Source organism: Haemaphysalis longicornis, unplaced genomic scaffold, assembly GCF_048455015.1.
Source record: "Haemaphysalis longicornis isolate Haplotype H1 unplaced genomic scaffold, Haemaphysalis longicornis Haplotype H1 scaffold_1, whole genome shotgun sequence".
Taxonomy (NCBI): domain Eukaryota; kingdom Metazoa; phylum Arthropoda; class Arachnida; order Ixodida; family Ixodidae; genus Haemaphysalis; species Haemaphysalis longicornis.
The window spans coordinates 332,321,352-332,344,960 of NW_027526203.1; the positions used below are offsets into that span (position 1 = coordinate 332,321,352).

Here is a 23,609-nt window from a genome sequence, read left to right on the forward strand (position 1 = left end):
GACTTTTCAGAATTGGGGAAAAAAAAAAAGGAAATGCAGAAGAAGGAGGGGAGTTGCAAGGAAATTTCTTGAACCTCCCCCCCCCCCATTTTAAAAACAGACAAGCTAAACGTTTACTGTTTGCCTACTAAACAAACTGTTTGCCTAAAGCACTTGTTTGCCCGCAGCACCGGTACCACGTGCTTCTCCATGCCGAACTTTGCACTCAGCGCCTGTAGCTGAGGCTACTCAACGAACACTTGTGCCGCTGTCGCTTATGTAGTGCCCCCCCCCCTCTTTTCTTTTTTTTTCTTCTTCTCTCTTTCTCTCTCTCTCTCTCCTTTCTTCCTGTCTTTCTCTCTCACACCTTTTCTATTCCACCCCTAGCCTCCTCCCAAGTCTTTTATCCCCTCTTCCCCTCCCCACCGCACTGGGTTGTATGCAGGTGAGCTCCCTACTGAGCTCAATAATATCCCCAGTGCACTTTCCTTTCCTTTCTTCCATCCAATCACTTCTCTCTCTCTCTGAGCTAAGCTAAGCTTATCACCATATTCAATTCTGAATAATTAAAACTCCGAAAGACTGCTTACCCTAGCAAAAAAAAAATTACTGGGAGATGATAATTTATTTATTAATTTTGTCAAAAATTCTTCAGGTGCTCATAAATTGGGCTTAAAAGCTACATTTGTAGTCTTTCAGGAACCATGTGCGGAGGGTGATTACTCCCAAAATATAAAAATTTAAAAAAAGTAACGAAATTCTGTACAACAGGAATCAAAGTAGAAGCAACACCATCCCCGAACCACTTGTGTTGAGCTCCTGGGCACACAGGACAGCGCTCGTCCTGTGTGCCTCAGCTTAAGTCTTTGTTTTTGTTGCGCTGTATTGTTAAGATGAATCACCAACTCGCCCAATACTACACTCTGCTCCAGATTCAATTTCACACTTCCAGCCAGCCAGTGGCGGACACGAGCATGCCCGGAAAACCCCTTGGGAATTCTGCAAATGATTTGCTCCAGTTGTTGAGAGGTTATCCGCTGCCCTCCCTCTGACAGGCCTCGTGCCAGCCATCTCATTAGACAGACCTCCCACGGGGGGGACAGGAGGCAGGAGGAGGAGGAGATACACACATTTCGATGAAGATGGAGCCAAAGGGCAGGATGCCCCCGAGCACGACGATGACCGAGGGCTCCATGAACCACTTCTTCTCGGGGATGGGCCGGGGCACAGCGTTGATGCGGCAGGGGTAGTTGGGCTGGCCCGCCAGGTTGCGGCCCAGCACGGTACCCACCAGCGTCAGGGGCAGGATGATGAACAGGCAGATGCATGTCACCGCCACCTGCACGCCACAAGTGCCACAATGCACGCCGGAATTTCGTACGGGCCTTCAACTGCCCACGCTAGGCAGCCTTCCCGCAATATTTGACCCGACAGAATTGATTTTTGGAACTGGCTCACGAAATAACTTTTCACTTAAATATACCATTCGCCACTCCGAGGCAAACTACAGCAAAAGGCTGCAGTTAGTTTTAAGTCATCTGTGGTTCCTAACACACACCGGAACAATAAGCTAGTAGCTGTGTGCTTTACCTCTACCAGGAAAGTGTACATAAAAATTGCGAATTTGAACTAACAGAATGGTCTAATTTCATTGCCTTACAACGCGTGGTTCAGTAGAGAACCAATGCTCAAAGCAAAGCTGCTACATGCGTGTGCCTGAGGCAATTGCATTTTGGTGAAGCGACAGCTCATGACAAGTCTAAGGTGAAGTGACAGCTCATGATATTAGGCCAAACTTCATTGTCACAACATCAAAAAGACGCTCCAAATTTACTTTATTCATTGCCGGCAATGTCAGTGCCCAATAGCCCACTGTAGCCTGTAGGGCAACAAATACTTGCACCAGAAATGCATACATTTAAGGTGCCAAGGGCAGATCAAACTTGTAGAGTTATGTTGTTGCTCTACCTCCTTAAATTCTAAATGAATTTCAGTTCTTGTATGTAAGCAAAGTTGTTACTAAAGCAAATATGTCAAGTTCAAATAACTAGCCAATTGACTATTAAAAAATTGCCAAAAAAGATGGGGAGGGTCAGAATCTGTAAATCAAAAGAGCACAGATGTAAGCGCACTATTTTGCTCACGTTCCACAGAGCCACACCCACCATGGTTCCGAACGGGATGGCCCTAGACGCATGGTAGTATATAGCGATGAAGTTGATGACGAACGCAGTCCCGCACACCAGGGCTGGCAGCACGAAGGCGCTCATGAGCATCTGTTTGATCCACTGTTTCCCTGCAAACGAACAGACAGATGGATGGAGGTTCAGTGCAGTTGTTTACTCCACAGTGCCAGGAGATCACCGGTCACTCACTCGCTCGGTCGGTGCGCTACAAAATTATCGTCCTTTCCCACACACAAGGTATCTGATTGAGATACACTGCGATGCTTGGCGAGCTGATTTTGAAGTTGCAGTCATACAGTTTCACTAAAACAATTTATTTTGAACCCTTGAACATTCCTGTGCCACTCTCCAATGTCCTGTTGTCTGCCTTAAGGATTCCAATTTGCCTGCCTACAGCACAATCTGGGGCAACACAGCCCCTGCAGCATCACACACACCAAGCAAAAGATAACTCAAATTTGTTTCATAACCTTGCCTAAATTCCTTAAATACTGAAATTGCATGACACTAACAAGACAACACAAATGACAGTATAAAACCAGAACATCCTACATGAAACAGCTCAAAGGCGTTAGTAAACAGCAAGATGATGATGTCTTGACTACGATTCCTATAACAAGCCAGCTTAAATGAAATTTTAGTTGGCAATATTTATTTACATCAAAATGCCACTGGTGACAGCTATGTAGATATAAGTAAATGAAAAATAGCAATAAAGATCAGGTTCTATATAGCATACAGTCACAAAGGTCTTTTTGATGAATTAAAACTTACAAGTTCACAAAAATTGCAGCCTATGTAGTGTTACTGCCATAAGCTATTGAAATTATCTGTTGTTTTCAATCTGGTTTCTTTGTTAGCCAGCTTTCATTCACAACCTGGAAATGCTCGTCCCAATTTTTGCAAAGACCCCCTCGCCCTACAAACGCACATGAAAGGTTAGGTCACTCACCTCCCATTCGGCCATACAAACTGCCCCCAAAGTAGCCATTGATGGGTGATGTGGCAGCATAGACAAAGATGGCTGTGCTCAAAAGGGATCCCCTCCTGCACACAAGGACAGCCAATAAGTTAACTTGCAAAAGAAAGAACTGATGATGATGATGTTAGGTTTTCTTGGCGCAAGGGCATCAAGGCCAAAGAGCGCCAGTACTATGGTGAGGATTATTCAAGTGAGAATATAAAGTACAGAATATATAATAAAAGGTATCTCAGATTTCTGTTGGTGTTGAGGGCCAAGAATTGGTGTAGAGGGCCAAGTAAAAACATTTGACACTATGCCAGGCATTTTCTACGTGCACCCCTTGCCCCCGTCTTTGCGGTAGCAATGAGTGGCCCTACCGGGTCCTAGCGTGCGATGGTGGCTCGGCTCACGGGTGATACGACACATACCTTAAAAAATCTACGTCTGAGAGGTACTTAAAAACACGGTTAGTAGAGAAAAGTGGCTCGTCTGATAAAAACAGCAATGGGTGTTGAGGGATCATGCGTGTGTACAATTCTGGAAAATGAAGCTTTCTTTGCGGTTCAAGTAGTTTGCATTCTACCAGTACGTGAATGACTGATAGCGACCCTCCACACCTCAAGCAGCGTGGCTGTTCTGTTCCTTTCAATAGGTACGCATGTGTAGCATGGGTATGGCCTATGCGCAGTCTACAGAGAGTAACCTCTGTGATCCTGTCTCGTTTCTCACAGATCGATCTACCTAACTTGGGTTTTACCATGTGCAATTTGTTTGCTGTTTCCCCATTCCAATCTTCCTGCCATTGGTCTCGCAGCCTCTTACGTACGTACGCTTTAAGATCCTCGTACGGGACGCTTTGAATATCTAGATCATTCCGAAGAGCTGCAGTTACAGCATTCCTGTCTGCTTGCTCATTTCCGGCTATGCCGCAGTGACCTGGGACCCAACAGACAGTGATTTCAAGTTTTTGTTTGTGGGCTGAGCACAGTAGTTTTAGCAATTGATTAAAGACTGGATTTTTTTGTAACTTTCCTGACGCTAAAGCCTGCACAGCACTTTGAGAATCCGTGAATATCACTGACTTTGGGACATTGTTCTCAATAATATATTCTACAGCCAATACAAGGCCGCGTGTTTCAGCAGTGAATATAGATGTGGCTTCAGGCATAGTCTTTGACGTGGAAAAGTTGGGACCATGTGCAGCACATGATACTGCACCAGCTGACTTGGATGCATCTGTGTAGAACTCAGATGCTCTGTACTTGTTCTGCAAAAACAAAAAATGCTGCATAATTAATTCCTTTGGAGCGGTTCTTTTGTCAATCTTCATAAAAGAGAGATCATAAGAGATAGGGCAGAGATCCCATGGAGGGACAAAGTCAGCAAAGCTGGTTTTCTGAGCGTCAGTGAAGGATATTCCCAGGCCTGCGGCCAGTGCCCTCACCGACAGAAGGAATGGCTCAGCCATGGCAGGTCGCTTTTCAAAAAGCTTGATTGCCTGGTTACCTAGAGTGCTGTTCGGGTGTCCGGTCAAGGATGTCACTTTTAGAGCATAATTCAACCCAGTGTACTTCCGCTGTGTTTCAAGAGACCACTGATTGGCTTCCACATACAGGCTTAACACAGGGCTTGTTCGGAAAGCGCCTGTAGCCAGACGAAGGCCAAGATGGTAGACAGGGTCTAACATCTTTAGTGCTGTTCTCGCGGCAGATTGATAAACAAGACACCCGTAGTCGATGCGGGACCTCACAAGGCTATTGAATAAGGCCAATAGGCACTTTGTGTCAGTACCCCAAGACTGGTGTGAGAGGACTTTCAGGATCCTGACTGTATCCAAACATTTAACTTTAAGGCGTTTGAATTGTGCAATGAATGAAAGTTTGTCATCAAGCACAACCCCAAGGAACTTGTGCTCCTTTTTTACTGCTATGGGTGTTTCATTGAGTTTAATAACAGGATCTGGGCGGATACCACGCTGCCTAGAGAAGACCACACACGTGCTTTTTTCTGGGTTAAAACAGAAGCCATTCTCATCTGCCCATTTTGTAAGTTTGTTTGCAGCTAGTTGGATTTGCCTCTCACAAATGGACATATTACATGATTTAAACGCAATGTGCACATCATCAACATATAGCGAGTAGGATATGGAGCGAGGCAGTGCAGTTCCTAAGGAATTCATTTTAACAATAAAAAGGGTGCAGCTGAGCACACCACCCTGCGGCACTCCATTTTCTTGGACGAACATCCTCGAGAGGACATTTCCAACCCTAACCTGAAAGGTGCGCTCCGAAAGGTAATCTTTCAAACTGTTCAGCATGTTTCCACAAACTCCGAGGCGGCGAAGATCGCAAAGAATACCGTAACGCCAGGCTGTGTCGTAAGCTTTCTGGAGGTCAAAGAAAACTGATAAACAATGCTGCTTATGAACAAATGCATCCCTGATGTAGGATTCAATAGCCACTAGGTGGTCTGCTGTCGATCTACCAGAGCGAAATCCCGCCTGGCGATTGTCTATAATACCATGGTACTCAAGAAAATAGATAAGGCGACGGTTAATCATTTTTTCGAAGACCTTGCATAAGCAACTGGTTAAAGCGACCGGTCTGAAACTAGTTGCAAGTGATGGATCTTTCCCCTCCTTTAGAATCGGCACCACAATAGCTTCTTTCCACACTTTTGGAAATTGCCCTGCACGCCAGATCTTGTTAAACAACAGTAAGAGCGCTTCTAGCGTGTCGTCGTGCAGGTGCTTAATCATGGTGTATGTTATTCGGTCTCGACCTGGTGATGATTTACCACAAGTAGTGAGCGCCACTTTAAGCTCCTGCATAGTGAAGGGGCAATTATACCCTACCTCAGACTGCCGTTTGTCACGTACAATCTTCCGTTCCTCTGCATTCTTGTGTCTCAGGAAGTTATTTGAATAGTGAGCTGAGCTTGATACATACTCAAAATGCTTGCCTAGAGCATTCGCTTGGTCTTGTAAAGTGTCTCCACTTGTGCTGACCAAAGGGTACGTAAGAGTGTTACTTCCTTGGAGTGCTTTAATTCTCCTCCATACTTTCCGCGTGTCAGTATATGATGTGATTGATGACACAAAACGATTCCAGCTTTCTTTTTTCGCAATACGCCGAATCCGTCTGCCATTGGCCTTTGCCCGCCTGAAAAGTACCAAATTTTCAGTCGTTGGGCACCTACGCAAGACACCCCATGCTTTATTCTGTTCCTTACGGGCCTGCCTACAATCATCATTCCACCAAGGTTTCGGCTTAGCAACCCTACTAGAAGAAGTCTGGGGGATGGACCTCAGCGCAGCTTCAATTATATGGGTGGTCAGAGTCTCAGCAGCTTCATCAATACCAAGGTTGTCTATAAGTGTATAGTGACACTCAGAGAGCTCTTTGAATTTTTTCCAGTCTGCGGCCTCCTCCTTGAACTTTTGTGGGCATGGAGTGTTGTCTTGTTTGTTGTCTACAAGCTTGAGGCTCACTGGAAAGTGGTCACTTCCGTACAGGTTATTAATGAACTTCCACTGGAGTGCTGGAAACAGAACTGGAGAGGCTATGGCGAGATCTATGCAGGAGTACGTGGCATGTGTTGTGTTATAATATGTTGGGTCTTTCTTGTTAAGTATGCATGCTCCAGATGATAGCAGAAACTTTTCAACGAGGCGTCCTCTAGCATCCGTGCGTGCAGAACCCCAGAGTGGGTGGTGAGCATTACAATCCCCAACTAGCAGATACGGCTCTGGCAGCTGATCAACTAATGTTTCAAACTCCATACTGGAGAGCCCGTGGTCTGGAGGTATGTACAGTGAGCATACTGTTACCAGTCTACTAAAGATAATGGCTCGTATGGCTACAGCCTCTAAACTGGTCTGTAGCGGTAAGAACTGGCATGCCACTGATTTTTGCACGATAATCGCAACTCCTCCAGAGGGATGCATGCAGCCATCCCTGTCCTTCCTAAATACAGAGTAGTTCTTTAAGAAGTTAGTTTGGTTCGTCCTCAAGTGTGTCTCCTGGAGACACATAATACTTATTTGGTGTTGTGACAGCAATTCATAGATATCGTCCAAGTTTTTCAGGAGGCCTCTGCAGTTCCATTGGACTACATTATCAGTTACCATCAGCTTATGCTGAACAAGGATTAAGGAAGTGCCATGCTGTCACCCTCCCAGGCTCAAGACACCTTCCCAGGAGCCGTGACCCTAGGTGTCTTTTGCTTTGAACGGTCGAGTGACGTGCCGCGCCCTATCGGCGTACCACGCAACGGAGGGCTTGGCGTTGTGTCCATGGCTTCTTGCGAAGCCTCGTCAGCAGGGCTAGGCTGGCTGGTTGCGGCAGCCTGCCTCTCAGCAGGGACCGGCAGTGCAGTGCCAGCAAGGGGCCTAGCGTTGGCATCAAGGGGTGCTGGGGCAGCCCTTGACGCTTCTTTTGTGGCATGTGCAGTGGCCTTAGCCACCGGCACTGAGGGGGCTTGGGGTGTCCCTTGGGGCCTCACTGGGAGGGTTCCAAGGGGAACTCGAACCGAGTGTAGCGCCGCCCCCCGTCGCGCTACATCGGCAAAGCTAGTGTGTGTCAGGAACAGTCTCTGTCGTGCTTCCCTAAAGGTAATGTTTTCCTTATACTTCAGAGCAATTATTTCTTTTTCTTTCTTCCATTGCGGGCACAAGCGCGAGTACGCGGCGTGCTCTCCCATGCAGTTTACACAGTGGAGTGGAGCTTCACAGGTGTCAGACGAGTGGTCGGGGAGGCTACACTTTGGACATGCTGCCTTGCCTCGGCAGCTCAGTGAACCATGGCCAAATCTTTGGCATTTATAGCAGCGACGGGGGTTTGGAATATACAAACGCACAGGGATTTTAACGTAGCCTGCCTCGACAGACTCGGGCAGTACACTGGTCGAGAATGTGAGGATTACATGCTTGGTCGGAATTTCCTTCCCATCTCTACGTATCTTGATTCGTTGAACATTCACAACATTCTGGCCCTCGAACCCTTCCAGGAGTTCTTGCTCAGACAAGTTCAGAAAGTCTTCATCAGAGATAACACCTCTGGTAGTGTTCATGGATCGGTGGGGACTGATGCTCACAGGATTGTCGCCAACAGTGGTTATTTTCGTCAACTTGGCACACTGAGCTGCATCTTGTACTTCTAGGAGAAGGTCACCGCTTCCCAGCTTGCTTACTTTATAACCGCCGCCTAGCTCATTCGTTAGAACTTTGGCTACCAAGAATGGTGACAGACGTCTCATTGACAAGCCTTCTTTTTCACAGTGCATGACGTGAAACTTTAGGAAATTTTCTGACTTTTTAGGAGTGAAAAACTGCTGGACTGCTTCGTTGCGTCCCCGTTTTGGAGGACGATCATGGGATGCAGAAAATCTTGTTGCCATAACAAGTGAAATCAATTCAGCAGCTATGCTGGCCGCCCACCACCGAGCCCAACCTGGGAACGCGCTAGATGCGCGTTAGCCATACATAGCTGCTATAACCCTGTTTAAGTCCTCAAGGTTGATTCCTTACCCAGGGTTAACCCTCGCCGCCTGGAAATGTGTGGAAATGAGGAAAAGAAGAGATGACAGGATAGGGGTAGAAAAGAAGGCAGGAAGGTGAAAGAGCTGAGAGGGAGGCAGGAAAAGGCGACTGGCTGGTTCCCCCCGGGCGGGTCAGACCGGGGGCACCGTCTGCGAGAAGCAGGGGCCAAAGTGGTGTGTTGCCTCTACCGGGGGGCCATGAAGGTCCAAAACAACCCCGGCTTTGGCTCAGCCACCAGGATTCCCTTTTCCCCGGACACGGCTCAGCCACGCACAGCCGGGGCGTGGGTGGGTCCAACCCACATGTGCTCGGGTCCGTGGTGTTGCAAGTCACCAAGTGCCTATGGCAGTAGGCACCCCTGCGGAGCTCGGGACCGTGGTGGCGCTACTCACCAAAACACCTTGAGTACACAAGGTGCCCCCTGCGGGGAAAAGAAAGAACTGAAAAGAATACTTTGCTCTCTTTTTCTTTCAACAGGTGAATGTACCAGCTATTTCTGACACTACTAGATTTCAGTCGGGCGAACTTATCAATACCAAGCCTAGCCTGAGACGGGAAATAAATTACTACACTGCACCTTGTACAGCAAACCCTTTTTAATTTGACCCTTGTTAATTTGGAAATTCGGCATTCCTACACCCTCTCTTCAAAAATGTACATTGCCCTATAGCCACAAACCTTCATTATTTCGGCGAAAATTTACACACGCATCGCTTAATTTGGACCAATGCCTTCTCGAAAGGCAAGCCGCAACGCGCCGTCCTTTGCTCACCCGCTCTACCCCCCTTGCAGTGGGGAGGATGCGAGTGTACGTCACGGCCAGTAAACAGCTGGCAACAATAAATTGTGGCGTAAGTGTGGGTGAATACGCCGGCAGAAGTTTTGGCATGCTGTTCCAAGCATAGCGGATTTGTTTGGCCAAAATATGGGGAATCCCGGAGTCTACAGCTCCAGAAGAGGAGGACAACGATGGGACATTCATTGATCTGCTCCCATCCGAAGTTCAACTTGCTGACTACGTTGCCATTGATGATGTCGCCGGCCAGTTTAGCGGTGATGAGATTATCAACAATGCCCTCGGTGGGGCAGATGAGGCAACCAATGAGGAGGAACCGTGCAAGATCGTACTGCAAAAGAAGCTGCGGATGCTCTTGCTGTTCTGGAAGAATTCTGCCATGATGCTCCATGCAGTACTCTTGCTGTGTGTGGATTGCCGCACGTCCGAAAAATTGTTTTTTCTGCCAAGCTACCCTCCAAAAGACAAAAAGAAGTAAAGGTAAGTATAAAAGAATTGTAAACGGGCAGTTTCTGTCCCACATCCGAAATTTGACATTCGTATAATTCGTACATTTTTTTACTCCTTAAAAATCTCAATTAATGAGCTTTCACTGTACTTTAACTGCTTTCCCATGGGGCTTAGCACTCTGCCCTTCATTTCAGCTGCAATTTCCAGTCAGCAGGGACATTATGCAACTATTGCACACACTGCTGCACAAATGCTCAAGACAGTGGCACACATGGTGCTGTCACGTCACACCATAACGCCACCTGGCTTCAAGAAAATTTGAAAAATTTGTATCCGAAAATTTCTAACTGTGCCCTACACCAAAATACCGTATAAACCATGGGCAGGCTGAGCCCGTGTATTGGTCACACCTCTTTTCCCCCCAAAATACACATCTAAAAAAAAAAAAAAAAAAAAAAAAAAAAAAAAAAAAAAAACCATTTACGCGAGGGCCCCACTCGCCCCTCCTTCGATCTACACATCTTCAAAATATGCAGACGTATGCATGCATTTGCGAGCTTCCAGGCACCGTCGACAGAAGGTGAACTCGCGCTATCCATATCTACATCACATCTTATCCATATTAGCCGTTCCCACATGTTCTACACGCTGTTTGGCTCTTTTGTGCCATTTGGTCGTTTTCATCCAGGCATTTATATTTTAGCCCGATGGACATGTGCCTAAAGAGCTACACGGCTAGGTTTAAACTGAAGGTGGCAGAGTTTGCTTTTGAATATGGGAAGCTTGCAGCCGGCAGAAAATTTGACGTAGATGAGAAGTGCATTCGATGATGGTGTAGTTAGAAGCCTTGACGACCACAAGCAGCAAAAAGTGCGCTTTCCCAGGTAAGCCATGCAAGTTTTTTGAATGGAAGAAGAGCTGCTCTGCTATGTGATATAAGTGCGAAACGATGGCTATGTGTTAACAACGGACATGCAGCGCATGAAGGCTCAGAGCCATGGCCCGTGTGAAAAGCACACCACGCAAAGATTTCAAAGCTAGTGCCAGCTGGGTGCAAAGATTTTTGAGGCGGAAGAGCCTTTCCATTCGGCAAAGGACCGCGCTGTGCCAGAGGCTTCGGATGACTACACCAACAAGGTGCTTAGCTTTCATAAGCATGTTATCAGCCTGCCATGAACACAATTATATAGTGTCCCAAATAGCGAACACTGACCAACCCCCATGTGGTTTGCCCCGAAGACTACCGTATTTACTTGCGTAATGAACCCCCCTTCCCTCCCCTTTTCTTCTTGAGAATTTACTTTCTTGTTACCTTGCACGAAAAATGCAGCGGGAATGAAAAAGGTACTGTTCAATATGTTTTTATTTCAGCATGGTTGCTGATGCCGTCGACGATCGCAGTAACTTGACATCTCACCACAGAACGGCCAGGACCACTAAAAATGCATTACATATAAAAAAAAAATTCTCAACAGCAGCTGGAGGCGTGAGCGCAAATGCAAGCATGCAATTTAGAATTGCACGCTTGTGGAATGCCCCCTGCTGAATACCAAAACAAACCTTCTTACGAAGAGCGCCGTGAAAGCGCTGTGGCGTGCGAACAAAGCACCAAACGTACTCGGCACTCGTTCCCTGCTCTGTGCTGCTCCGCGACTTCACTATTACGCTCCATGGTTTTGTTGTTCAGCTGTGTTGGGAACTTTTTTTGTGCTCCTGGTGCGCGGCGTACGATGGGCCAGTACATGAGCTACACAGCCGGTTTTAAACTGAAAGTGGTGGAGCATGCATTGAAATTGAAGCAGCTGGGCGGTACTTCAGTGATGACCCAGTGCGTGTACGATACTGGCAAAAACAAGACGGTTTAAGCGATGAACAGGGATCATTTTGTGTTTCGTGGGGCCAAATAATGGAAGTTTCCCGGTGTGGAAATAAGTTTTGGAGTGCCTTCACAGCACGGAAGACAATGGGCCAACGACGAACGTGAAGCTGCAAGGGGCTTCAGTGAGGAGGACAGCTCCGATGGAGAGTGGGGAGACTATGGCGAGTAGGGGGCCACTGGCATGTAGTGAAAAAAGAAATTTGGTTACACAATTACCTACGTGCTTTTACTGGAAAGGTAAGACTTTGACAGAGCTTCTCTTAACATCTTTATTAAATGAAATTTCAACTTTTAAAAATCTGTTGTAATTTTTTACCGCAATATGAACCCTCCCTCCAAATTCCAATGTGGTATACAGTCTAAGTTAAAGGTAAGAAGACCATCGCCGTGCAGACAACCGGCACTGCGCACCAATGCTGCACAGTGATACTTTTCACGACCGCCAATGGGGGATCCCCTTACGTTGAATAGAAAAGGAAAAGAATTTGCAACGAAGTTTTTCCCAACAAAATAAAGAAATTGAAGTTGGAGTCCAAGAAAACTGTTTGGCAGAACTGCCCAGACGTCTTATTGACCAAACAGTCCCTTAATCTTGGACAGCTTACGCAGCCACTTGACTTATACAAGGTCAAGGGCACAGACATGGCTGCCATTCTGGGTGGGCCAAGGGCATGCTGCAACCACCAGATGCAAGCATGAATAGGCCTTTTAAGGCTGAATGGATGATTGAAAAGTGGTAACCATGAGCAGATGCCGACCGGACGGCTCACGAGGGCATTGCTTGCGACCGACTCCTTTGCTGGATCCTGTGCGCATGGAGCTCGGTGCAGATGGGCATCGTACCTCTAAAGTAACTGCAATGTCGAACAGCTTGGACAGCGCCAAAAGCTGATTCAGAAGCAGTGCACAGCAACGGTGCAGAGAAATTTCCTGTGGTGCCTGTGTAGTGCACACGCGTGGTTCCACAGTTCCGTGCACCAAAGCTGCGCCGTCAGCAGCGCCTCTGCATGTTTACAATCGATCGAGGTGCAGGCATAGCCGTTTGCTAATCCTCAGCTGTCGTCCCGTACAACTTGAAGTTACTGGCCATCTCAGTTGCACCGAATGCATCAGCGACATGAAGTTTGTCCCACGTATCTTCGAGCTCGATGTACATTTTTAGGCAATCAGTGCAACTGCCGGTAACCGCCTGCCAACCCGCAACGCCCCAAATATGACGCGCACTCATGGCACCAACTTGCTGCACCTCTGCCATAGCAGGTGCAGCAGTTCTCTGCACCGTGGTGGCACCGCAGCTGCACCATGAGCAATCGAGGGACGCGGTGCACGGCACCATTCCTGCAGCGGCAAATTGAGCGCTTTGCCGCTGCAGGGTTGCAGGGAATTGGGTCTGAATCAAATGGAGCTAAAGATGACTTCTTATGGGATGAGTGCGCACCACAACACAGCATCAGCACGTAGTCTGAGATCTCAGCGAGTGACAATGATTGACTCTTATGGCAGCTCTGCCTTGTTGTATACTGCAATAAATGCTGTCCGTTCGCCAATTGGTATGTTGCTTTGACTTGAAAAAAGATTTCTTTCCCACATTGCGTGTATGGGCCGCACCCTGAAAATTGGCTCTCGTATCTTCAAAAAAGTGTGGCCTTCACACGCGTTATGCAGTATTGCCAGTGCACAACAAATAGCAGCAATACTTTCCTCAGCAAAGCAGCCCTGCGACATCTGAAGGTCCCTTCCATGTTTTTCAGAACTTTCACAGCTCATCAACGTCCCAAAAATCAAAGCAAGTAGCGCACGTGTTGGCAGAAAAATATCTCAGCACAAATGAACACCTGGTCCCTGGAGAATGCCAATTGCAGTTTTTTGCTCTGTAGCCGACAACATAGAAGACCAGTCCAAAACAGTGGTCAGTGTAAACAACAAGCTCTCTGAAGCAGTTGGTCGATGCAGATAAACTCACTCCGTGTACAGTTCTCCCATGATGGCGAAGAGTATGACGCACAGAACCACCACAGCGATCTGGTGGCCTGTTCCAACCAGGGCCGAAAACAACAAAGTGTGCGTAGGTGGCCGGAACACATCACCGTGCACCTGTTTCCAACCGTACTCGTCTCCAAGGTCCCGCTCCTGACGAAAAAAGACAGAGAAAAGAAAGGCACAACTAAGATGTGCAACACACAGAAAAGGCTACATCAGAACAAACTCGTTAATCGTAGCAGCACCCCTCTTCATTCAGACTAATTTTTACAAGAGACTGAATGTAAGCAATGTGTTTTGAAAATGAGATTGGGAACAAGGTATTTCTTCTTCTGTTTGTCAGATATCGCTTCTATCAAAAAAAGAACTTGAAAAGCCGCAAGTACCAATGGCATCACCACAGGATGTTGCTGTCAGAAAAGACACATAAACGTGCTACCCTATGAATTTGTAAAACTGCTGGAATGACGAGGCCAGATTCACACAGCACCCTAATTTTTTTCACAGATTATCAGTTCTTCACTCCAAAGGACCAAATGCTATCTCAACACAGCAGTGAGTAAGTACAGATGATGCAGATTAATCTGCACATAAATTACCACTCAAACTCCCAGAGACATTTTCGCTGTAGTACCGTATTTGTGCGATTATAACGCACCCCCAATTGTAACGCGCAGGAATGTTTACTTAAAATTTTAAAAAACAGTTTGTTTTCACTGAATAGAATTATATTTTTGTAGGCATTCGTGCACATGTGAATTCTGCTGGCTGCTTTGAAGCCGATTTCAACTGAGCCCAACTGTAACGCGCACACAAATTTGAAGGTTACTTTTAACAAAAAAAAAAAAAAAGTGCACGTTATAATCGTGAAAATTCGGTAAACTCTTTTTTTGCTCGAGAACACTTCAGCATAATGTTGCTTAAACGAAGTTGCCATTTGATGCCCCTTCATTACAGTAAAACCTCGTTACAAGAGACACTCGAGGAACCCGGGAAACATGTCTCTTGTAACCAAGGTCCCTTGTATGCGATGTTGCCCACATAGCAAACATATGAAAACCAAACTGTTTTCATTGTAATGTTTCTTTAACCAAGTGTCTCTCGTAACAGTCTCTTGCAACGAGATTTTACTGTATCTGCAAGTTCATGATGATGTTATGGGACACAATTTAAGGTGCTGTGAAACCAGTACAGCAAAACGCAATACAGCACACTGGATTAGTGAAAACAGATGAACCAAGGTCAGCAGCAACTGACACAGCTTGTATGGAGCTCGACCTTCCTCCACCTTCCTGTATGTCATCACCGCGCCCATTCAAGTTGATGTTTTCATCGATGAGTTCCCTTCCCAATTTCATTGCATTCAAGGAAGGCAGAGGTAAGGGTATATGGTGTTTAGCTGAGTAAATGCCCTTTAAGAATGTTTTGTTTTCGGATAATGTGCAAAAGAAAATTTTGATAAATTTGTAACTCCCAAAGTGTAAAAATGGGATGTGGTCATCCCTCATTGCTCCTTCCAAAAACATACCATGCATCACTTGAGAGTTTAAGCTTGGCACATTACCGTGTTACCATACTGTTTCCATTGTACTGGGACGCCACTGCACACGCGCACATACGTACCGAACTCTTTGTCGAGCGAGGCGGAAAACAAGTTTTAGCACATTGTTTGCAGTTTCCGTATTCTGGTGCACTGGCCGCCGAAATGCAAGTAGCAACATCTAATGGATAAGTCTCTAAGCAAATGACCCAAAACTTTGTTGCCCAGGACTCTTCACTTACGCGTGAAAAAGCTAGAATCTTGGATTTTTAAAATTAGACGCTCACAATATAATAATTTTATTTTGAAACAGCTGTAGCCATCTTCTATCTTTAAAAAAGAAAACATGGTGTCGATGCCACCATCTAGTGGGCATAATTAATATCAAATATCGTAAACCAGAATTCCCGCCTCCACTAAAATTTTAGCACGAAATGAGCACAATATGTTGCAATAATTACTCAATAACCTACACTATCCTGCCCAGCACGATTTTGGAGGCATAAAAGCATTTTGTAAGCCCAGAAACTTATCTGAACTACCTGAGGCAGGCATAGCACGAGGGGGGGGGCTGCCATTTTGCTTGCCAATCTGACAAAAATTGTCGTTTGCCATACTCCTGAGCGTCATTTAACAAGAAAAATGTAACAAACAACATCAACTATGATTACTTTTATTGGCTGTACCAAGCATCAAGCACTGGGTGCACTGCATTTGCTGTAATCAAGATGCGAGGGTACACTTCACCGGCGCAAGGGACTCAGTGGCAACGGTAAAACCTGTGCCGGTAAGTGACCATTCACGGTAACTGCTTGTGCATTCACAGGCATCCCAGTACAGTTGAACCCCTTTATAAGAGACACGTACCGGGGAGCAGTTTCTGTCTCTTATACGAGATGTCTCTTATAAGCAGGGAACCATGTTTTCACTTACAAATCAGACCCTAGTTCCATGTGGGCACCGTATGACTAAAATAAGCTCAAAAGAACGCTACAGCATGTTTCAAAAGATTCATTCTAATGAATGTTTGGCCCCAGAATTTATGAAACTGTTTGCTTCATGACTGTATTTACACTGTTTTTTACAACCAATTCTACAAGCTTTTTTTTCCTTTCCTTGTTTTTGGAAGATGAATCGTATATGTTGAGTTCACAAGCCTGATGAATAGCCAGAGCGCACAGCTTCTTCATTATGCTTGCAGGACTCAACATCTGCAGTGTTTCTTGATTGGGAGCTACGCGAGTGGAAGAGCCCGCATGTGCGATCACACTCTATCCAATGGATGGCAGTAAGCTTCAACCACTTCTGTCAGTTGCATTTCCATTGGAAGGGCTTCTCATCGTCATTTCATAGCTGACTGAACCACTGTGTGTTTGCTGAAGTTATAATAAATAGCGACTGCAGGTGTCTGTCGTCCCCCCTGTGTTTCCACAATGGAAGCAACTGCAATTAGTGACTGGTGGCACTGCATCTGAAGTTAAAATGTCTGTTACAAGCAAGATTACTGATTAAACTTCAAGGATGACTTGTCCCTTATAACCAATCTCCTACATCCAATGTCTGTTATAAAAGAGGTCAATTTAATGGGAAAGATAGGGCAGCCAACCATGTGGGTGAATAGTGTCTCTTATACCCATTTGTCTCTTACATCAGTGTCTCTTATAACGAGGTTCAACTGTACAACGAAAACGGTATGGTAACATGGTAACATGCTAAGCTATCGGCAAGAAACCGAAAGAGATAGTGCTCGCCGACAGGGCAGCAATCGGTAGCCGATACCAAAACACGGCAGCTGGCAATCAGCTGACCTATGTTGACGACTTCACTGTAGGCTGTAGGACACTGCGCGAAACGGTACTTAATTAACGTCAAGGTACTGCCTCTGAGCTCACTGGGACGCCTTATGCGTGCGCCGCCATGCCCGAGCCCGTGCATCCCCATTGCTAAGGCGGCACACATGGTTCCTGGCATGCATGCCGTACCAGTGAATACAACCTATATCACCTAAAAATTAGTGTGAAGGCTCGTCCAAATTGCTAGAAAAGCTGCGTTTCTGCGGCGCGGTCGCATGGGATGGCGATGCCATCGTTGTATCTTCAGAGCACCTGTCACATTCCGGCGGCGCTTTAAAAAAATTGCCCCAAGAAAAAAAAAAAAAAAGAAAAGAGGATGTAAATGTCTCTACTACACAGTAGGTGGGCACCACCTCTCAGAGCACACTCGCAAAGTGCCAAAAATTCGAATAAAACGCCAAAATTTGAACTTAAAAGTGTCGATAAACTACTACCAATTTAAATAAGTAGGGGCATGAAAGTGTTAAACAGTTTACATTTGGCCTTTGGATCTTCGTTGTGAAAACGGAGGCAACTCTCTTCTGCAATCCGCTCGCCAGTCATGCTACCTCAACGACCCAGGCTTCTCGTATGCTCGCCTGCAACACGCTCCAAATTACTTTTTTTTTCTTTCTCAGTGTAGAAGAGCCATGGCCATGAATGAAAAAATATTCGTATTCAATAATATTCTATTAGTTCTGCAGTTAAAGCTTTAATATTGGTGCTAATCTAAATCATTAAAAAAAAACTAAACAAATGCTATGATCAACAATAACACTACATAACTGGGAGGTACTTAAAACAACAGATGCGAATAGCATGGAGGCAATGGGTTTTGCAGAAGCCTGAGATACCATTTCACCATGACACATATCTTCTGGCAACAAGAGTCTCACCAAAACAACATGTGCCCCTTCATCAAAGTTATGCTGATTTCCCATGGACACAAAGCAGACAGCCATTAATACATTTGGTCACAGGTGCCATTGTGAGGGATGGACGTTGTGTTGCAAGAAATTATTCCGGCTTTGCTTTCTGCTGATGCCTCATAATTTAGACCCCACAGCAGATTAGTTGCCACGCCTATGCAGTAATGCTGGTGGCGTTTTCAAGCAAAGCTTCCACGACTCACTTGTGTCGCGGAAGCTCATGACGGTGTTCCAAAAAAACCCTAGCGCCTCAAGGAAAAAACGCCTCTCATGGCCATAACCGAACCTAGGTTTGATTACGACCCTTGTGGTAAGAAGCCATTCGACTGCGCCATTCGGACACTGTATTCATATGCAAAGCCTTGGAGGGGATCCTTGTGCTATGTCATTGCCACGGACGCCGCGCCGTTGCTAGGCCACGAGGTGATTATGCGATGAGGGGTGATACTTTGTCTGGTGTGTGTCTAGTATGACTTTTAACCCCTTAACTCTTTCACTCCGGCGCCATAGGCAATCGGAAGCCGGCTTCCGATGATTTCAAATCTCCCGCAAAATCTAAAACCCGCGCTCCACAGACAACTATCGCCATCTGGTGTGTTCATTGGCAACTTCTCTTTCAATTTTGGTTTCGTTTGTTATGTGTCACGTGTGGCGGCGGTGTAGCAATAGAAATTTGAACTGAAGGTAGAGGGGATTAGGAGGAAAATGGCGTCAGGTTCGCGCCGCGCTCCGCAGTCGGACTGCTGTAGCAAGCATTTCGGCAGCTCCTGCTGTCTATTTTTCTGATTCCAGCAGCACTGATGGGTCAAGCAACGAATTGGGATATTCAGATTTCAGTTTGGACGACGAAGCTCCAGTTCAGGTGCCTCGCACTTCAACAAGCGCTGGCAGGTAATTTCGTTGTGACTCCGTGCTGTATTTATAAACAAAACTTGCTTCTTATCTGACAACTGCGGTTTTACTTTTGTGTTTAGGGTCTCGACAATGTACAGCCAGGATATTTTGCCAAATGCAGCGTGCCGTATCGCGCTATCACCTTCAAGATAACCTGGCGCTCGTGTCAGATTAGCGCTGCAGGGCGATGCGCGACGCTTCTCGAGAGCGGTGGATTTTTTTTTCTTGTTTTTTACCGCCGAACTGATAAAGATTTTGTGCGAGAACACAAAAGAGTATGCTTGGATGCACATTTTACAGAGACTCGCCCACTCTTCAGTGCCTTTGCGGTGTGACACAACCGTCAGTTCCGCTAGGTTGACGGGCCCTCAAAAATCCAAACCTTGGTGTACACTGTTGATTTATATATTGAATTATAGCCAAAGAACGCAGGAACAAGTTGTATATCTTAAAATTCCTGAAATAATTTATAGTCTTGGTAAAATTGACGATTTGTGTTTTTTGTATACTTTTCTTGGGGGCTTTTTTCTGATTACTTGACGAATAAACTGTAAGTAATTGCACATAGAAGAGCAATCTATGAGCTACAATTTCCTGCATAGCAAGGCTAAGTGTGTCCAGTAGCTCAAGAGAAAAAAAAAAACGTTTTCTGGGAGCAATCAAAATCGGCCGTTTTTCCACCGTAACGAAAGAGTTAAGGGCTCATTAAACAAAAAAATTATGTTCTAAAATGGCCAATTTTTTTAATGAGATGATATGCTTCAGTAGCTTGTTCAAATAAAAAAAAATGATATTTAAAATATTATACGGCATATAATAAAGTTTTATTGGTCATTCTCCACTCCATATACGCTATACCTAGGGCATAACAAATATATTCACAAATAAATTTCTGCACCTCCACAAAGTAAAGGCTGGGTTTCAATTGCCGCACAGAGAATGCACTATTCCTCGATAGTTCACCTGAAGCTAGGTGAGGCTACCATCTGTGTGGTAGCATTCAGAGCGCGGCACTACACAGAGAGCCTCCTTGGGGTCTATGCGGTACCATTCACGGGAGCTTTCCATCGTATCATAGCGGCTGTCTTCCCCTTCAGAGTCGCTGTTTGTAAAAACGTCATCGCTGTCCTCTTTACTTGAAGAATCAAACACACAGCCGATATCCTCATCACTCTCGCTTTCATCATCTGAAGAAGACAGATTTTTCGCACCAGAACGCTGCATGGATGAGGCCATGTTTGTATACCGTGCGGGAAAAAAACCACCCGTTCCGCTATCTAGTGTGGAAACTCTCATTGAATACAAGCGCCAGTGGTGGAACCCGTGCTGCCATCTATGTTGTAAATAGAAAAGCACCGTTTGACGAGCTGGGCTCGTCATAAGCCTCTTGTAGCCTTGCAAAATACCCGTGACGAGCACAGCTCGTCATAAGCAATATAATGGCAACTGCTCATGACGAGCTCAGGTCGTCGTAATTAAGGGGTTAAGATCGGGTCAAGCTGAGCCAGTGGGTTGGGTGGGGGTTGGTTTGGTTTGGGTTGGGTCAGGGGTTGGGTTGGGGTTGATTTGGTATGGGTTTGGGTCAATTGGGGATGGGTTTGGGTTTGGTTAAGGGTTGGTTTGGGGTTTTCAGTTTTGTTTTGGTTTATACTGACTGGTTGACAAGCTTCGTGCACACCCCTGTTCTTTTTAGGGGAGGGGTTGGTTAGTTGGTTAATTTTTCTTTAAAAAAAAAAACCTTTCTATGTCCCACTGATGGTGTCCAGCACATGGTAACTTGCTACACTGCAGTAAAGCAAACTTTACACAAACGTCTCAAGAAAAAAACACTCTCCGTGGTCGGAATGGAATCTGGGTCCATTGCATTATGAAGCCGAAGTCTACCCAATTGCACAATTCCGACATGGTCGGAGGAGTTTAGGTTTTAAAGCAAAACTCACTGATGGCGACCGTCCACACCAAAAACGCACTGCAGAAAAGCCAACTTTCTCTGCTGATGATGATGGCCGTGGGTGAAGCGAAAGATGGTTGAAAAGCAAAGCTTTCTCTGGCTGAAAGCCAATGTCTTCAAAGTCCAAAGTCCAAGTCCAAAATCTAAACAGTTACGCCCAAAACGCCCTGCAGAAAAGCCAACTAACACAATGGGTTTCCACAAAGGCACATCAAGCGCAGGTGCACAGTCAGCACTTCATCCCTGGCCAACCCTCCCCGAGCGGGTAACTGCCAAACACTTCAAGGCCATTGTCATTGTCATCTTCATTAGAGCATGTGGAAAAGTTGGCTTTTGCCCAAGGTGTTTCAGCGTTAGATGCAGGTGCACACAGTCGTTGCATCATGACCACCAGTCAGGGCATCAACAGCTGCCGTCATGGGCAGACAACAACGAACGAATCCCTCACGAGATTGGACCGATTCCGCACGGTTTGCGGCGGAAGAAAGTTTCGTGTTTTAACCGTCTTTGTCATTAGACGAAGGGGCTTTGATTTCTTTTTCACGAAGGGACCTTTAATTTTGTTGTGAAGGTGGGTTTAAAAAAAAGAATAAATTCCACTGAACTGAATTATTAGGGTCAGCACCAAGGAAACTTGGCATTCTTTTGGCATGCTCAAAGGAGTGTCATATGTTGACCGTTAGGAAAGAAATTGGGCTAAAGGTTTTATTTCCAGGCCAGGGCCAGAGGAAACAGGTCGAGGCAGTTTTCAAGGACGGTCTGTGAAACTGTGAGATTGCAATGAGTGAAATGCACAACATTTTCTGACAGTCAGTAATGCTGCATGAAGCTGGCAAGGGACCACCGCATCTACAAGAATCCAACTGAATGTAATGTCTAGCAATGACAAAATGCTGAATGGCAGCTCCAAAAATTGGCCATTTTCACCATTGTCAAAGATTTAGCGAATGAATCCCACACATATATAGTTGGCAGAATATACAATGCTGCCCAAATAAACTGTGCTTTAGTGATGATGCAGAGAGATTATTAGATTTTTAGATAAAACCCTTTACACAAAACCTGCACAAGGCAACATCTTTCCTTACATTTTTGCCTAGTTACGAAACACGGACCACACATGCCCATAGAGAAACACACAGCACTGACGATAGCATGAAAACATTTAAATTACCTCAGGCAACTTCGCTTCATTTCTATATCGAGCAAAAAACGCACGATTGGAATACCTATTATGGTAATGAATTAACCACTCCCGCAAGGGCATCTGAAACCAATGACTGTCACAAAAGCTTTCCTGCTATTCATATCCCAAGCTGCATGCAGCACCTTGGATGCTACATTGTCAACAATCCACCCACTGAGCATGTCCATGAAGAAAGGAGACTGTGTGTTGGAGCTCTGTGGTTCCACCTGACTAGCCGGGGGGGACGGAAATGTCCTTCCCTAGCCCCGAGGCATATTGTAGCTTTCTTCACGGCGAGTTAGATACGCTCAGTGGGAAGGTTGTTCACAACAATGTAGCATCCACAGTGCTGCATGCAGCCTGTGATATGAACTAAAGTTACCTCCTATAGGCAGAGCAGTCACTTGGAGCTATGGCATACTGTTGTAACAAACATCACTTTCAGCTACGATGAAACTGATTCTACATTACTCGCTCAGTCAAGATTTACTCCCATAGACCACCTTGATTATAAACAATGTTTCACTGCAGCTGTGCAAGTTGTGCACAAATAGCAAGCAACCTGCACATGCTCTCCATGCCACGCCGTGTGTTGATGGAGCATCACGGAGGAGGTCTCTGACTGGCATCTAAGGATGGGGGCCTACAATCAGGCACCAATCCAATCGAGCTCAGTATCACTCGTCACCAGGTCGTCATGTTCTGCACAACCCATGCACAGCAGTTACGCATGCAGGCAGGATGCCCCAATGCATGCCCTCATCCTCGTAGTGGTGGGAAAGAGCAAGCATGCCCAACGAGGCAGCCGTACCTGTGCAACAAGGGAATGTGCCCGAATCACATATGTCACAGATGCCACAAGCTTACCTACCTACTCCAGCAAATTTCTTTCCAAGCAGCCGCCAACATGCAAAACCTGAACCTCAGCACTTGCTATGGCCTGATCCCCTTCCTTTTTGGGTTCAGACAGGGTTCTTATTTTTATCCGTCACCTAAGTAGTACATACTCAATAGCTTCAGATGTGCCATTGCCCCCACCTCTTTTATAACATGGTGAAGGAAACAATGCAAAGTTGGCATCTCACACGATCATAACTAAAACAAAGGGGGAGTGAATGGCTTTGCCAGGTTTTAATGGCTGCCACTTAATCCACGCTGAAGCTCACTTTAATGCGAACTTAAAATAACTTCAGCCAAAAGTTGAAGTGATCCTTATCTTTCCCACTAGAAGAAAAAAAGGATCATGCTTGATGATGATGATGTTAGGTTTTCTTGGCGCAAGGGCATCAAGGCCAAAGAGCGCCAGTAAAAAAAAAAAAAAAATCATGCTTGATGACACCTACAAAATGATAGCCGTGCCTGATCCCTTTTATAACAGTGCACTATTTGCAAGTGAACGCTGTTAGTGATGAGGTCTCCTTCTTTAGGCTGTGATCAGGTCAGGCAGTTTGGAACAATTTGTGTTCAATTTGTTCTTGACGTGTAGGCACAAAGTATGAGAGCC

General features: G+C 45.8%; 1 protein-coding gene across 2 annotated transcripts in view; it reads right to left on the minus strand.

Moving 5' to 3' along the window:
* The window catches only part of Tm9sf3 (transmembrane 9 superfamily protein member 3), a 42,622-nt gene that overhangs the window by 4,067 nt on the left and 14,946 nt on the right, over window positions 1-23,609 (minus strand). For both annotated transcript variants that reach the window (XM_077683745.1, XM_077683750.1), the window contains exons 7-10: window positions 13,757-13,923; window positions 3,118-3,212; window positions 2,145-2,275; window positions 1,110-1,318 (exon numbers count right to left, since the gene is read on the minus strand). In XM_077683745.1, coding sequence (XP_077539871.1) covers window positions 1,110-1,318; window positions 2,145-2,275; window positions 3,118-3,212; window positions 13,757-13,923 — 602 coding nt within the window. The remainder of the gene's footprint in view (window positions 1-1,109; window positions 1,319-2,144; window positions 2,276-3,117; window positions 3,213-13,756; window positions 13,924-23,609) is intronic.